Source organism: Platichthys flesus, chromosome 5 (assembly GCF_949316205.1).
Source record: "Platichthys flesus chromosome 5, fPlaFle2.1, whole genome shotgun sequence".
NCBI classification, from domain to species: domain Eukaryota; kingdom Metazoa; phylum Chordata; class Actinopteri; order Pleuronectiformes; family Pleuronectidae; genus Platichthys; species Platichthys flesus.
The window spans coordinates 19,031,384-19,049,429 of record NC_084949.1 but is presented as its reverse complement, the minus strand read 5'-3'; the positions used below and the strand labels follow the sequence as shown (position 1 = coordinate 19,049,429).

General features: G+C 42.9%; 1 protein-coding gene across 1 annotated transcript; it reads left to right on the top strand.

Annotated features, from left to right (window-relative positions):
• The first annotated feature begins 1,947 nt into the window (after positions 1–1,947).
• Positions 1,948–17,625, top strand: pdcd4a (programmed cell death 4a). The gene is made up of 11 exons (XM_062388537.1): positions 1,948–2,396; positions 8,098–8,409; positions 8,710–8,807; positions 10,532–10,645; positions 11,042–11,263; positions 11,848–11,945; positions 12,877–12,991; positions 14,355–14,462; positions 15,112–15,222; positions 15,334–15,473; positions 16,451–17,625. The coding sequence occupies exons 1-11, from the start codon at positions 2,351–2,353 to the stop codon at positions 16,500–16,502; spliced, it is 1,416 nt and encodes a 471-aa protein (XP_062244521.1). The 5' UTR covers positions 1,948–2,350; the 3' UTR covers positions 16,503–17,625.
• Positions 17,626–18,046: the final 421 nt, after the last annotated feature.

The window sequence follows — 18,046 nt, the reverse complement described above, 5'->3', positions numbered from 1 at the left end:
TGCTGCCCCACGAGAAATATTACTCAACATCACCAAGGCTAGATGATACCAATCATTCACAGCAGACATTTGACTTGTGTCACCAAAACTCCATGGGCCACAAAAGCTCTGAAATGAACTGTAACAATGATCAAAGTCATTTGTTCAGAATAATGTTTGACTAAACTGCAAGGTCCACTCACATGATGAGGAGCCTTAAGGTGGGTCCTGCTTTTATTTCCTGAGGCTCAAAATCCAATTTAAAGAGCGCAATTTTTTCAGCCTTGAGTTTACATGTTGCATAAGAAGACACAGGTGCAGGTTAACTTGGGGGCTTTCCACTCAAAACACAGCAAGCTCTGTGCTCCCAAAAATGGTGGTTCTCTATAGGTGTCACCTCCTTAATTTTTGCACGATTGATGGAAACACACACAATTGAACACTGAACAGTTGTAGGACCGGTGCTCTGATATGTGGGCCAGCTACGGTGATGTGATCAACCCGAGGAAGAACCAACGTAAAAAAGTTATTTTAAAAAAACCCACAGGAAATAGATAAGACATGTTTATTTCCCTCTGCTATTGATAAATACATTACACCGAGTGCTGTAATGAAATGCAAGCTAAGATGCGTAGGTTACAGCGCCATCGAGTGGTGTGACTTCGACATGTGCAGCAAGTTGATTTGAAAATTTTGCATAAAGGATTTGTTTTTTTATAGGTATGCGACATGCAACTATATGCACAAGATCCACCACTGTGCTCAACTAAAGTACAATTATAATGTTCTCCACGCAAAACCCCAGATCGCAGCAAAACGATTTATTTTCAAGTAAAACAAATGAACAAACCAGTGAGGTGAATAAGCTCAACTTGTAAATAGAGGAAGCATGGCTTTGAACTGGGTGAGGCTGAAACCACAGGACTGGGTGGAACACACAAACATCTGTTCGCACCACCTCCAGTTTTCCGTTGATCCAGCAGCCACTGGATCGGGCAGCCAACACTGTACATACTGTATATAGGCCATTAAAGAGGCTGGAAACCAATTGACTCTGTTAAACTGATCCACGCTGATACAACTTGATGCAAATTAATCTTAATTAATAAAAACATTATTTAGCCAAGTACAAAGTACAAACAAAATACTTTGTAGCCATGAGCACATGAACACATTCCTGTGATGGAAAAGAACACACTTTTATCTTAAACTTTTTTGGGGTGATATCAACTTGTCAATAATGTTATTGTTGCACAGATACAGATTCAATTGTTATGCAATTAATGTAAATTAATGAAGAAAAAAAATTCTGAACTAAAAAGTACAAAAAATAACTAACAGTACAAAGAAATCCAGTTAAAGTTGCTTATTATACCTGTACCAGTATAAATCTAAGCAGACTGTATATACTGTACATAATACAAACGTAGTACTGTCATAAGATTCACATACCTTGTGATATATGCTTCCTGTACATAATGATTCACCCATATAAATAACTTTTATGTTATCGATCCATATTAGTTTGAGCATCTTTGCACCACTGCACTATTGTCCTCTGGTGAAAATGACGTCATAATTAGTAGTTAAATATGTATTGTCCTTCCATTGCACTACTGCCTTGTACAGTAAACATAGGAGTCAAATGCCTAGTATGTGTGCTCTATGTACACTCTACACTATGTACATGTTAAATAAAGCTCATTCTAATATTTGTATTTCGGTATCCTCCCTCTGCTAATCTGTATAGCAGGCAATACGGTTCTGGAGTATACAACGTAAATATTTGTGTGTTTTGTTGAGAAAAACATCTGAAAGGACGTTTGACAGAAGGTTGTCTTTTTCTCCTGCTCTGTGATTGGTCAGGTTGGACCAGCACCCACCCCCTGTCCGGACCACTCCCCGTGCGCGCTCGCTCCACGTGACTCCTGTGCGCTCGCTCCTGCAAAGTTAAAAACAGACTTTGTTTATCCGCAGACTGTTTGTTCGAATGCTCTCTGACTAGTTCACCTGCTTTTCCTGCAAACCTGCTCTGGGTCCTCGCGCTCTGCACCTCCCAACGCAGAGGAGAGACTTGCATTTCCTTCTCTGGACATTTTGCAAATTCATTTCTTCTTCTTCTTGCTGTTTTTTTTTGTTCTCCTCAGCTGAGACTGAGCTGCACGAAGGAGCGAGGTCAGGGTTGTTGTTGTTGTTTTTTTTTCTCGACCCCTTCCTCCATCTTTAGTTTAAAGACTTTATTTTTATAATTCATTTCTGGATCCGGCTGGTTTGTGTTTATATTCGTGGAGGCTGCAGAGAGAAAGAGAAAGAGAGAGAGAACCAAGAGGGATCTTCTTCTTTTAACCGAGCACTTGAGGCGGAGAGAACCATGGCGACCGAAGTGGATACGTGGCCCGCCTCTCAGCAAGCCGAGGGTGAGTGCATGAACTTGGCCGTGCCTTGCGTCGCCTGCCCGGGGCGCGGAGGCCGAAGCTCCGGGTGACGGAGCTTCCGCAGCTCCGCCATCCATTGTCCCTGCATGGGATGGGCTGCAGCCATGCTCCACCATGTGCTCCCTTTAAACCCCACACACAGACACACACACACACACACGCGCATGATCGATGCAACACACACATTGACGCATCGATGCACTTCATCCAGAACCAAAACCCAGTTTTGCATTTTTACGCTTTATTTGTTTTTATTTTTTGCAGCTTCGTCGCGATTGTTTTGTTGTTGAGCTGCTTTCACGTTTAACCCTTTCGCGTTTGTGATTGGACGAGGACACGACGCTTACTTCCGCCTTGTCGAGCCCGTGTGCAACGCGCGATCACACAATGTTCTGGTGTGTTTTTGTGTATCTTCTTCGACGCGAAGGCACGACGCAGATCGAGCTGTTTGGTTTCCTGTTCAGCTGTTTTACGATATTACACTTCCTCAATCTCATACATGTGCAGACCAGGCCCTGTCGTGTTCTGTTATTCTGCAGGTTCCAACCTTTTTTATTTAATGCACGAGACATTTGATTACATATTCCCTGCAGAAAATCTGACGCTATTGTTGTTTTTGTCGTATGTTGCACGCCTGCAGAACAAATTGAACCCTAAGCAAATAAAAACGGGATGTGATTTTTGGTTAACCCGCACCAGCGTCCATGTTCACCTCGACCTACGTGTCCCACACGCCCCCCCTCTCCCTCGATGTAAATGATACTGTGATTTACGTCTGTGTTTTGCCTGTGTCTCCTTGTGTTCCCTGTCTGTCTGTCTCTGAGCCTGACAGTGACGTAGCCATGTATAGCCCCATTATAAGAGCCAATGGGAGCAGCCTCCTTACATAACCACGGCTGCTGCTGTATTTAAAGGTTACATAAGAAATGTATAGTGTAGCTGAGTAAACAGCAGGTTGTGAGAATTCACAAGTTCAAGCTCAATAAAAACTGGATTTGAGTTTGAATATGAAAAACACTTGCAGCTGATTCACCTTAGGTTGTACAGAGAGGGGGGGGGGATCTTTGCATGTGAGACACCACATGGTTTGTTGCTCGCTTGTTATGTTTGTGTGTGTGTGTGTGTCTGTCTGTGTGTGAGAAAACTGCACAGATGGCCTCTCCTGGCGAACTCCACGGGCCTTTCTCAAGGAGGGTCGGCCATGCTTGATTGAGCAGCCTCTGTTGATGAGGTTCACACACAGACACAAGCACGCTGTCAAAGAGTCTATTGTCTGAGCTGATGAGGAGAGAAAGAGGGGAAACAAACCCCCAATGCGTTGTGGGTCAGACTGGAAGCTGGACTCACACAACAACATGGAATTCATTTAACACTGACACTGACATAGTGGATCACACGTGTTGTCAAACATTGTCATCATTCAAGATTCAAAACTTTATTTCCACATCAAAAAAGTTGATTTGAATTTGTCTTTCTGAGCGAATAGAATAGTCAATGTTAAAAACCAGTGTTAACTTCTAAGCTTGTAACATTTCTTCATTAAATTATCTAACCTGAGCAATTCCCAATATTTTTCAAGGTAACAGAACTGTTTCCATTTGGTTTGAGTTTCACACTTCATCAATTAAATGATCTACCAAGTAACAGATCAATTCCCACAGTTTAATAATGACTTACACAGTGTATAATTTGTTTTATTTATTTAAAGGACAGGAGAAGCATGAAGTGGGAAGGGAGCAGCAAAGGACCTGGTTTGAACCGGACCTGGGCGGCTCGAGTTTCAGGACACGCCAAAAAGTGAACTGAGCTTGGTTTCGGTTCTGTTTCAGGGGAGAATGTATATTGGGTATTTAGTCATGATATAAAACTAGAACGATCTGCACGGCCTGTGTCAGGTTTTGTTCAACACAGAGTCGAGTTGTGTTGTTGTGATGCCCAGTAGGTGCAGATTTATTGCCTCGTGTCAGGCCACACCTCTGAGAACATGTCCATAGGTAAATAAATGCATTAAGTGCACAGAAGAAACCTGCAGCCTTAAACCTGAAGCCTTCTCTCGCTTCATGTTTCCTTGCCTTCATTTTTTTTGCTAACCCCTCCCCCCCGACATGCATTCATTAACACATTTACATCAAGTCCTCGAGTTGGAAAACTGAACCCCACCTGTGTAACATGTAGTTTCACAGTGCGCCAGTGGAGGTGATTTTAAATATTAATAAAAAAAACACGTTATCAGACTCTCGGCCGTTTATCTGAGATGCTCTAATCTCTGGAATGCACGTCCCCCTCACACTATCTGTGTTATTGCTCTGTGACCAGTACACAGGGTGACTCGAAAAGCACAGTTAGTTTGTCTGCCACTGCTTTAATAAACAACAAAAACACTTGGACCACGTGGCACCTTTGTTTGACGAGTGTGTGTGGTGTGTTCATGGTTCTCCGTCGAAGCTGGTGCCTCTTTCAACACCATTTGTATATATATAAGCACAAATACCCACATGCACAAGTGTAGGCAACACTTCTGAGATAAGTTTTTTTTTTCAAGCGAAAACTAAACTGGAGTTTCCTCTCATAGAACTGAATGACAGTTAAACCCTTGAGACATCCACACCCTTCTCTTTTCCCTCTGATAGATAATCACCACAGGGCCACGTACAGGGGGGGGCCTCATTTGTCTCCTGCATCAATGCGCAGATGCTTGATTTTAGAGGACCGTGGAAAGAAAGAAAAAGATAGTCGCTCATTACCTCATCCAAGGAGGTTATGTTTTCTACACTGGAATTAGTTGTGGTTTCATAGGGGCAAAGGCTTTTTGTCAGCAGCTGTATGTGCTAAATGGAGCTAGAACCCTGTATCAACTACTGATATGTAACTGAGAAACGTAATTTGACCTTAGCTATAAAGCTTTAAGGGCACTATATGTTCTACAGAGGGCAATTCGAGCTGGACCTATATTTACCCAGATTGTTCAAATGAGAGTTTCAGGGCAGCACTGCAATTTTATAAAGTAGAATAAAGACGAGAGGAAAATACTATTTAGAATGTCGTCTTTTTCTTTTTTGCAAATCGACGAGCTCAACAGGATTGTCGGTCCGTGCACGTCAGATTAGCCACCTCTGCCCTCCTAACTACAACCAAGAGTGCCAGCTGAAGTTAATACAGTGGATAAGTTGCTGGCAGCCTGGGATTTGCTGCAATATAGTTCTTAAGTTGCACAGGGATTTAAGAGGCTCTGTTCATTTCCTCCACTTTCTGAGCGGTGCCGACGCAAAGCAGATTCAGACGAGATGAAATTCAAAACAAATGGCCTTTGCTTTAAAACACTGGGCTGCAGCCTTTCAGGACAGTATGTATAGAAGCACTGTGCCACAAACTGTTAATGGAGCTGGTTAAACTTTGGATTCTACTATCTTTGAATTCCCTGGCCAAAATACACATTTAAGGATTATACAGACATTTTTCACAGACACTGTGAAATCCACTCCCGTTGGTGAATGCGCACCGAGGGCTTCACGTTTCTGTCGGAGGCTTCGTGTTTCTATAACACATTTGTGAGAGTTACAGACAGGACAATCATGTTCGAGTGTCAAACTCACACATGCACATGCATCACTGTGCACAGAGTGAAGCAGCAGGAAGAACTGGCTGCATTTGACAGACTCTCCCAGGAGCAATTCTGACTATTCATGGTTGTGGGTTTGAAAACTAGATCCACCTCTAGGGGAGGTATGTAAGAATCTGTGCTCTACTGACCCCCCTTCTCAGTCATACAACATGTAAACTTCACCAATACTTAAAGCTAAACCTGTCAACACTGCAGCTCAGGCTCTCTGGCTGTGGAAAGCTCCCACGCAGCCTGTAGAGCAGAGGTTGTCTGTGGACCCGTGTGTCGTAGCTGCGGGGGCGGTTTTTAATATTTGGTTTGTTGTTAATTTCTTTGTCGGCCTGTTGAAGATGACTGTGTGAGTTTGCTGCAGCCGCTTTATGGGGACAGTGACACACAGACGTAGACTACTGCTCTTTCAGCAGCAGCTACAGTCCAGCTCTGCATTACAGCGGCACATGATCCGTGCCATGTTGAAGAAAGTGAACCGACTTGGCCGCCTTTTATCGAGCTCGTTTTGCAGCTCTCCTCTCGGCGAGCGCCTCAGACGTTTTCTGCTTTTTTTCCCTTCCTGCTCTTTTCCAGTTGGCCGGCCGCGTGTTTGGCTCGCAGCCATTGGTTAGTTCCTAATATACAGCGCTGGCAGGCCTTGTGGCCCACATGAGGGGAAGGGAGGCGCAGTCCGGAGGACGAGGTGACACATGGTCGGTTGTTTACGGATTTTTTGAAAACCATGGGTGTGGTGCTGCTCCGACTTCAACAGGTTAATGCAGGGAGGTGTCCTGCGACTCGCTCTGATCAGCCTCCCTCTAATTTGCCCTTTGCACAGCTTCAACCGACTGAACTCGGCAAAAGTTTTGAGCACATTAAAAAAGTTGTTTGCAACAGAAGTACGGTGGAAACTTTGAGCCGCGGTTGCTGCCGATCTTCAGATAGTTTGTGGCTCGGACATTATCCCCCCCCCGCCCCCCCTCTCCTCCCCCCTGTGTGTTTTCCATAATACTGTAACTATAGGGCCACAACTTTTCAAACTGCAATGAGGACACATGTATAAGTGGAGCTAAGTATTCATTACACCCTCACGCATTCCTCCTCCTCCTGCTGCTGCTTTCCTTCTCTCCTTCAGCCTCTTGCCGTCATGTGACCACCCCCCCCCCCCCCCCCCCCTCCTTCGTGGACCCAATCAGGCCTTATGTAGTTAGGTCCACGCTGGCTGCGTCTGGCCAGAGAATTTAGAGGAATGAAAGATACTGGTGTCAGCATTTCTGCAGCATGTGTTCCCCTTTGCTCCCTCCCTCCCTCCTTCTCTCCTTCTCTCTCTCCTCCCATTCCTGCAAATACACTCTAGTATTACTTGTTGTTGTTGTCGTCTTTCTTTCTCCCCACGTACAAGAAGCGGATCCCTAAAGCTAGTACTTATTTCTACCCACCAAATACAATTACCTTAAGTTGCTTGACACATTGATCCATATTACACCCAACACAGTGGTTGTGTGCGTGTCTGTTGGTGCATTTGCTCCCTGTTGTATCGCATTTGACCTGGTGAGTAAAGCACTTGACACATGGCGGTGGCTGTAGCACACGCAGTCACTCAGTGTTGTTTTTTTACGCTGAGTTGAAGTCTCCTGAACCCACACTGGATGCAAGTGTTGTGTTTGCAGGGCAGGTAAATCTAAGCCAACCAATCACACTAGTTTAAACTAGTTGCTGCAGAGAAAACTTTCTACCATAATATTTGTTCAGAAATGAAAATGTCTTTTTCTCGGTCAGAAAAACTGGTTCAACTCTTTAAGACTACCTCTTGTGTTTGGGGGGTGGGATTATCATGACCAATAAAACCAACCAAAACATTGGGACCACCATATAAATATATACAAATATAATCCTCTCTATTTTTGTGGAGGGTTTGGTTAAAGTAGAAACTGTTTGCAAGTTGAACGAACTCCGGACAAGCCCGAGCACAAGCTAGCATATTCTCTCATTTTGCGTTCAGATGATGATGACGATGAGGATGGTGTTAACTCAAAGTGCAGTAATTGTTTCCTTAACTACAAATCCTCTGCTCCATCTCTCTGATCACAGGCTTGTTCTCTTTCGACGGAAACCTGGCCCACGCCAACCATCCCCGCGGCCGCGACGAGGAGGACGAGGAGGACCTGATGATCGAGGCCGAGCTGAACGGCAACTGGACGCCGCAGGAGAAGGCGCTGCACGAGGCGCGGCTCAAAGCCAAGGCCAAGCGTCGCGTGCGCAAGTCGTCCCGCAACTCCACCAGCGAGTCCTTCTCCGAGTCGGGAGATGCTGCAGGAGGCGACCCCAACAGTCCAAAAGGCAAAGTCAACGCCAACGACCGCAAATCCAGGACGGGCAAGGGCAGAGGCCTGCCAAAGAAAGGTACAGGTTGTTCTGGGAAAATTTCACTTTGAAGAGCTTGATTCATGTTAAATATTTTAAGTTGAAACCATTGATATATACATAACAGTCATAGTTGTCTCGTCTCCGGTCATGAAATGTTGAGAAGTGTCTTTAGTTTGTATTTACACCACGTGCTGATTGTTGACAGTGACAATCAGTTTGGCTGAAACCCTTGTGTGTTTCATGACCTGCATTTCATCAGCTGTTCAAACTGCGTCGGGAGAAATGAATCTGAAGCGAGCTCCACTTATCTATGGTTTGTTTGCTGGTTGTCTGCAGGTGGGGCTGGTGGGAAAGGAGTGTGGGGGGCTGCTGGGATGGTTTATGAAGATGAGGAGCCTGATGTGAAGGACCCCAACTATGATGAATTTGCTCAGGTGAGTGAGTGTGGGTCAGACTGTTACTTCATAACGATCTGAAAACCTATTTTTACACAACAAAGATATGCATATATTCGAATTCTAAATCTTTGTTTGTATTTTAGTTTTTTTTATTTATATTATATATAATACATTGCTATCTATGATAAAGTTTATGGTAAACTGTAAAATATTAGCCTCAGTTAAATTTCTTTGTGCATTCATTCATTATATTCTTACATAACAACCTTTTAGGAATCATTACCACTTTTCATATATGTCTCGGCAGATAAATTAGAGTTGAAAATTTGTATTCCCCAATATTGGCCTCAACATCAGCTCCCATAAATCTACATGGGTTGGGCTCTAGTGGGGATGATACCTCCATTTATTTTCAGTATTGAAGAATAAATATTTCAATATTTTTCTCATTAAGTTGTATATATTGGTATAAAATGTGTAGGTATATAAAATGAGAGGACGCAATCTGTAGTGCGCCTGTTTTTTCTGATCGATGATTTTTAAGATTATTTTTATATTCATAAAAGATGGTGATTTTTTTTTTCCCGTCAGTCTGACAGATTCTTTAAACTTGATATATTCTGTCTCTGTTGCCGACCCCTTAAATACTGATGCCCCTCAGCCAACATGTTGTTTTTCCACTGTATGAGCATCGGCAGCTCAGGTTAGTTTATCTCAGTTGTTGTTGGTCAGACGTGTTGTTTTCAGCAGCTTATTGTTCCACAGGGGCCCACTGATCTGATCTGAGCTCGGTTGTGTGACACCTTTTATTTCTTGTGTCAAACAAATGTGCTGATGCTGAGGCTGCTGCTGCTGGGACGCTCCGCACATACAAGAGGCTTCGCCCTGTAAACAAGATGACTGTCAACACACCCATGTAGAGAATATATTGTTTTCTTCACTCAGGGAGCATATGATCAATGGACCAGTTTTTGTAATTTATACTGGATTGTTAGAGTATTGAAACCCCAGCGCCACAGCTCATTAAAAAAACATGCTTACATGATGGTTTCACCCAGATGGCCCCGTCCCATCACAATCAACTGTGTTTTCAATCTTTAACCCCGTTATCGAGCCGAACGCTCTGTGGGACGCAGAGTTTGTCTCCTGCTAATGGTCACGCTGACTCAACACAAAGTGGAAATGGAGCCTTTGGGATTTGGCCTTGACAGCAGTGGAAAGATGTCAGTGTGTTAAGAGGGAACTGGGACAGAGTGGTACCAAAAAAAAAAAAACAGACAGGGACATGTGCAGTGGAATTTGAAACAGCCTGAGGGGCTCACCTGAGCAGAACGCCTCCTCCTGTCCTTTTCAGATCCTAAGAAAGGCTTAAGTCTTGTTTGACCGGTCCTTGGTCAGGCTATAGATGGCTCTTGCATGAAGACAAAATAATATTGTCTCTACATGTAGAACAAGGAGAACGTAAAACGGAAAGTAAATGTGCTGGGAATATGCTTCTTATTATTCTCCAGGTGGAGCAACACCCCACCTCAAAAGTAGCCGGACTGGTTTTGACCGACGTACTGGAACAAAAAACCGACAAGTTCAAATTGTTTGTTTGCTTTGCAAAAGAAAACACAGTCAGGTGTCATCAGGTCATCAAACTTGAAAGTCAGGATCCCATGCTGGATCAATACTGGATTGCAAATAAAAAAGTTGCATCTTGTGCGTCCACTTTGTTGTGCCTGTGCCTGAAGATGTGTGTTTTTGTTCTTGTGCAGGGAGACACGGTTTTTGCAAAGGTGGTGCCAGAAGTGGATGAGAGGGAGCTGGAGAAGATGGTCAACCCCATTGTGCAGGAGTACTTTGAACATGGAGACACAAAGGAAGTGCAGGTACAAGCTTTCCTCTTCACAGGCTGCTGCGTGTTCACAATGAATTAGATCAGTAAGTGTATTTGTTAAGCTGCTCTCCGACATCTTCTGGAGTCCAGACATTTTCCATAAGGGCCGCATGTGTGAACGCATAACCAAGTCCGTTGCGCTGGACATTTTCCAGTAGTTTTCCTGCCATCCCCCAAGTCAAATGTCTGGGAAAATAGAATGAACCCATATGAGAATACAGCAGGGAACTAGAGGGCCATGGCTAATGCTCTATCCCGCCATGTCCTGACATTTTCTGGAGTTCATGTCTGAATAATGCTCTAGTGAGAGACCATGTATGTCTGTAAGCTCGATGTGTTTCCTCCACAATTACCCTTCATTATTTTTATTTGTCCTCCTTCCGGTCAGATGTTGCTGAAGGGCCTCAACCTGGGCCACCATAAGTACGAGTTCTCCTCCCTGGCCGTGTCCCTGTCCCTGGAGGGCAAGGCGAGCCACAGGGAGCTGACCTCCCGCCTGCTCTCTGACCTGTCGGGCAAGATGCTGTCACAGAGCGAAATGGCCCGAGCCTTCGACAAGACGCTGAAGGAGCTGCCGGACCTCATCCTGGACACACCGGAGGCTCCGCAGGTAGAACAAAGACACTGTTGTGCATAAGCAGCTCATACGAGGTCGGGGACGCGCTTCAGGGCTTTATTCACTTTAAAGATTAAGTTCAACACAAAGTTAATTTAGTTTTAACTGATTTCAACACTTGAGCTTTTAACACAATCACATTCTGCAATCACTTTGCAGTAGTCGTATGTATTCATCGGCCTAAGCTTCAAATAACAGCGACGGAAACATGACACCAGGCAAACTTTCCTCCTGTTTCCAAAGCGAGGCTATGGTGTGCGACTCTGAGGCATTGATGTCTTTATAAGGACTTTGCCTCCTCAGTTAAAACATGTTAGTAACTTACCCAGATCAAGAATGTGTGTTAGTCAGATAATGTAAATCAGTTTAAAGGCCGAGGGTTGTAAATGGTATTATGTGTGACCCCAATCTAATAAGTCAAATTTAAAGAGGGGGTTTTATATTGCTCAAAGAAAACAAGTCAATGATGAGACACATGCCTCTATTCAGAAAGGAGTGGCACCACGTCTTCATGCCGTCATGCTACACAACGACATGTTGGACTTTAATGTGCGATACTGGGATGTGTTCTCTTTCAGATGCTGGGCCAGTTCATAGCCAGAGCCATCGCGGACCACGTCCTCCCCATGTCTTTTCTGGACTGTTACAAGGGCAAAGTGGACTGCGAGCACGCCAGGTGAGCCGCCATTTTTTTTTAGCTCATATTGTCAATCAAATAAATGTCTTTGTCAGGCATTTTCAGACATGAACTCTAGAAAATGTCTAGAAGACTGGGTGCGGATATTTTTCAGTGTCTTTCACACATGAATAGAGCAGCTGGAGACTGTTCGGGTGTTGTTGTTCACAGTGCATCCACACCACCATTGGCTCTCATCACTAAAAGCTCCTCATCTTGTTAGACATCTCCAGCTTCTTCTACTTGCATAGAATCTCTAATACACCATGAGATATAGGTTTACATTTTTCAGTTTTGTCTCACATGTGAGAAACGTCATCGAAAGGCCCCCTCACTGTTAAATGTCCTGCTATATTCTCACATGGGCTACCTCCTCTTTTTCTGTACATGTTACGAGTGGACTGACAGGGAGACTTCAGGAAAATGTCTTGAGCACTTGACTTTGACATTTGCGTTTCCTCAATCACTCCTTCTGGAAATTTCTGAGATATGGAATTCAGTGCATGTCAAATCGCATCATTAGTCATTTATCTATTAGGGATTGAACAGACTCTACAGCCCCCTGAGCATCTCCATATTTATATATTTGCAGTATTAAGAACTTTGTGTCTGTGGTGAGATGCCCATGAAATCCTATGCTGGCTGCAGTCAGAGAGGTCACCGGCCAAGTAGGGTATCCCAGAAATCTCTCTTCTTAGCCACACTTTCCAGCCCTTCCTGTAGGCCCCTGTGTGAAAAACATGGTTTACTTTTATTATGACGTAATCAGAGGACACACTGTCATTCATCAAGTCAATCAGGTTCACATCTGTGTAATGTTGTCTTGGTCATTTTGGACCACCACGCTAAACTGGATAATTCACTTTGATTTTGTAGTAGATACTTTAAACATTAAAATCACATTGCGGCTGTGGTGTCTTATTTTTTCCAGAGTGGCGTTAGACCGTGCCGCTGTGCTGCTGACCATGAAGAGGGAGATGGTTCGTTTAGATAACGTGTGGGGCGTGGGCGGCGGCCTGAGACCGGTCAAACATCTCGTCAAAGAGGTAAGATCAGGGTCGCACACTTTAAACAAACCCCGCCTGCTCGCTCCGCTTCTCTAAATGATTTAATCAATATAATCCCCAGCACCTGAGATTGAGAACGAGCTGTTCTCTCTTTGTTGACATTATGTAAACAGAAGGCAGAGATGCATGCTGGGTAGAGAGCCACGGGCCAATACGCTGCTATGTTGCTGTGTCAGCAGAGTGCTTTTCTCCTGTGAGAAGTGGGAACGGCAAAAACGAGGGACACACACACACACACACACACACACACACACACACACACAGTGTCACCATGCGTGTTCTCTTCTTTGTTTACATTAATAGTTCCAGGATCTTGATTTCTGAAGTGGTTATGAAATAAGTGAGAGTTTCAAGTACACATTTTGTCAAATTGTTAAGTTACACAACATTTGACAAGGACCACACTCTCATTTCAGAAACATACACACATACACACGTATGTTTGGAAATATGCACAAGGTCCGTCATTGTGTGTTCAATTGCGTGGCGTTGTGCATTCCTAAGGAAAGTCAGCCTCTCCCCTCCACTTCTCATTTCCTGGTTGGTCGTGTGTGTGGCCTCTCTCGCTCACTGCTCGCTCTCTCTTCTGTCTGTTGTCATTTAACTCCTTTTAAATTTCTCTCTCCTCCCTTCTCCCTCTGTCACTGTCCTCACATTGACTCACATTCCCTCAGCTCGGCGAATTAGACCCAGAGTGGACTCAGAAGTGTTGGTTCAGCTCCGAGGGGGTTTCACTTGTTACATTAATCACGCTTGTCTCAAACCTCAAGTGTGACTAATTGTTCCATAAATAGGTTCAAGTGAAACGCTGCATGCAGCTCAGCAGTTAACCACGGCGAATAAAAAATGAAGCCCCGACCTAAAGATTTGTGTGTAGATGCAAACAAGAAGAAATGCTTGAAAGAAGAAGGTTTTTAAACTACTACAAGAATAGTAAATGGCACTGTGATTGGTTGATTGCATGTTGGGTCCATAACATACAACCTGTCTAAAACATGTGTCTGGACCAGGGACCTTTTTCCTGCTGTTAATCTGCAAGCAGTGGATTTAGACGCACCCTAAATACTCTTGCACCATTGGCTTCAGACCATGGGAGTAGATTGTTGAACTAGAGAACTTTGAGTTGGGTTAGGGTTAATACATTTTGGTGCACATTTGACTTGAGTCGTTACAACAACAACCCACCATACTGATGGTACAGGTACAAGTCTCCGGCTGTGTTTGATCCAGTCGGCACCTGCACTGTTAATGACCTGGTGTCGTTGTGCAAACAAACCAGGAATCTCAACGGCTTATATTAAAGAATACAACAATGGTCTCATTCAAATGTGTGTTGTTGCAGATGAACCTCCTGCTCAAAGAGTATCTGATATCTGGAGACGAGAAGGAGGCAGATCACTGTCTGAGAGACCTGGAGGTCCCCCACTTCCACCATGAGCTGGTCTACGAGGTAATATCAACCAACCTGCTCTGATATGCACATATATTAGCAGAGTTCAGTACTAGTCTGTCAGCCCAGAATGATAAAGTACACTGCATACCACAGAATAATCGTCTATCCTCCATAACAATGTAAAAATGCTGTGAGGTTCAGATACTTCAGTAGAAGTTTACGCTGAACATTTTATTTGTGAGGTTTCTTATTTTGGTAAAGAAACTGGAATTTCATTTAGTTGAAAACCTAAAATATGTGTTTGGCATCAAGTCAAAAACATAAATAAAATTTTTAATAATTATAAATATGTGTTGAAAGTGTATAAACACTTGTTTTGCTTCTTGTTGTTTTGTAGTTGGGTGCAGTTGGTTTTACGACCCGTTAAACTATTTTTACAGTTTGCAAAATGTCAGATAAGCTTTTTATTATTTGCCATTAAAACATTACAAGATCTTTTATGCTGGTGAGTGTGAATGAGAGCAGTCATGCTCAGTCCTTCGTCTTCTCCTGGCTCCTGGTGTAAAGACTGTCTGACGGTAAATGTGTTCAAACACTGCCACCATGTGGGGAATTGTGCAACTTTCACTACTCTGGATTTGTGTTGGTTGATGCAGAACACGTCCCCTCTCTCTTACACACGATGCCGTTTATTCTTGTTTTTCAGGTTGTCGTGATGGTGCTGGAGTCGAAAGGCGACACAGCCAGTCATATGATGATTAAGCTGCTTCAGTCCTTCTGGAAAACAGGCCTCATCACTGTGGATCAGATGAACAGGGTCAGTCCTTGAATGTAGTGAAATAATTTCAATAGATTTTAGACTTAAAGTAAAAAGAATTTTGTGAATTGAATCCTGACCTATACATATCCATTCTTGTTTTTCCTGTAGGGTTTCCAACGTGTTTACGATGAACTCCCTGAAATCAACCTAGATGTGCCACATGCCCACTCCCTCATGGAGAGCTTCGTGGACCTCTGCTTCAAGGAGTCGGTCATCACCAAACAGCTGAGGGATGCTTGTCCAGCCAGGTTAGTGAATAGTTGATAATAAGCTCTTCATATTGTTTTTTTATTTTTATATCTCAATATTAAGAATTAAGTTTTTTTTTCAAACACTAGTTTTTTATGCCTGCATGCCATCGTCAACCGGTGGCAAATGCATAAAATGTTCCAGTTATTGGTCTGTCCATTCCTTTCTCGTGAACACAACGGCTCAAGAACACTGTCAGTAAATTTCTGACAGTCCAAATTTGCCATAAATATTTAAATATATATATATATATATATAATATATAAATAAACCGATTTAGATTGGGGATCAAAGGTCACGTGGCCGCACCAAAAAAAATTGGCCTAAATTCAGAGATGAACTGATTCTATTTCAGTGGTTAAAGGTCTCCAATAAAGGTGACTTCATAGTCTGGGGAAAAGAACATGTCGACTGAAACCGACTGGTTGACAGAGGCATACAACCACAGGGTGTTGATTTCAGTTTCAATCTACTTTTCTCAATGTAAATAAAACAAAAGTGCATGGGAGCGTAATCCTTTCTGGAACTCTGTCTTGAACACACTTTTTTTGTGCATAAGATATTGATCTTAAATAACTCACAAGTATATAATTTAATTTATTAAAAATGAATCCAGAAAATGTTTTAAAACATCTTGGAAGAATAGTTTTAGTGTGGAACTTTATTAGATCAAAGTAGTAGATGGTGGAGGTTTTGATGGGGACTATTTAAAGATGGGGGTAAATATACATTTGGTGCAGTACTATGTATTTACAGCCACAGGACTGTGTATATGTGACTAAACTCAGAATAAACTGCTCTACCAATAATCATGAAATTGAAGGAACATGACAACCAGTGCAATACTGTTGTTAACTGATGGGTTTGAATAGTGGCACAGAGGAATGCACAGAAAACACCACAATTTGAGAATGAGAAATATAATGTTATAAGGTATAAACCAGAATCATGGTATTATGTATCTTTTCTCCACCAGAGGGCGAAAGCGGTTTGTAAGCGAAGGAGATGGTGGCGTGATCAAGACCTAATGCAGGAAGAGGAAGACAAGCAGGAGGAGGAAGAGGAGGAGTCATTGCCACAGGTTCTTAACGCCTTGATTCTGCCCCGGCATGTCCCCCTGACATCAGGCGTGCCGGCCGTTTCCTTGTTCCTCTCCTGATAATGTTGTCATTACACAAACCAGCGTTGACGTTCGGTGAAAGTAGACTGAAGAGTGCTCTGGGCATTCAGTTCCCTTCATCTTGTTACTCACTGTTTTGACATTTTTGTATGATTATACTGTGTTTCTGGGGGTTGATGCGCCCCTGTTGCCTTTGTACCTGTTTGTGAAGGAATAATTCAAGTCAGAGCTGCAGAGGACAGACAGACACACACAGACAGACGGGTGGACAGGATGGGTTTTGTGGGAGATTAGCTCCGGTGGTTTGTCTCTTGCTTTGCTTCACCTGTTGCTGCGTCTCTTCATCTTTTTTTTTTTCATGTTATTTGCTATAAATGAAACAAAGCACTTAAAAGACAGAGCATACTGTACAGTCAGTGAGCACTTAGTAATTTAGTTCAACAACAAGGAACTTAAGCTTTTTATTTTCTGCCACAAATGATTTGAGATGATTAGGAACCCCGCGCTTTGTACCTTCTGGTTCCAGTGCTTCTATCCATCCCTCATGAACAGCGCTTTTTTGTTCTATTTTTTTCTCTAAGGCAAAATCTTCACTTTGTACAGCACAGCTATGAATGCAACAGGTGTTTGGGCACTGTCTGGGTGTTAAATTGCATAAGGGCAAATATACTTTGGAAGCATTTAATGAAAATAAAAAGACAGTGTGGTTTAATATGTGTAAAGTTAATTGAACAAGCAATATTTTGAGCACTCTCGCCTTTGCTTGCAATTGATGTATCAGCAGCCACATGGTCAGCGATGGATTCTGGACAGGTAACCTCACAATATGAAGCCAAACTTGCTCTGGAGAGCAGAAATATCCTGGATCATCATTCAACTTTGATTTTGTTTAACATGTCTGAAAAGGCAGCCCTGTTCGGTATATTCAGATTGTTTTCTGCAACTGTCTGTAGAAGTTTTACATGTTGACCAAAGTTATAAAATGTGGATAAGAAGTATATTTCATTCATTAAAAAAGGCATCTAAATGAAGTCTGCTTTGTTTTTCTTCTGTGCCAACAGTATTTATGAAAGGGGAAGCAGAGATGTGGTTCAACTTGTTTATTTTACCCTAGAATGGACACTGTTCCTGCTGTGTGTACTGATTTCAGTCTTCAATGATACAATTTTACATAACGTTTATAATACACATTTGAGTGTTGGAATACATCTGTTTTTAGATTAAAAGTAAATGACACCAAGGTGTTTTTATTTCTGAAAATAAAACACGGGCGCAAATGATAACATACAAAAAAAAAAATCTATTTTGCTCATGAAATGTGACGTGAGTAGTTTGACTTTAATTGTAATTCCAGCCATTGATCACTAATTCAGAAGTATGTGCAACTATCTTTGTTCGGACTCTGCACTGACCTCAAATCATCATGGGCAACCGGAAACAAAACCTTTTCCC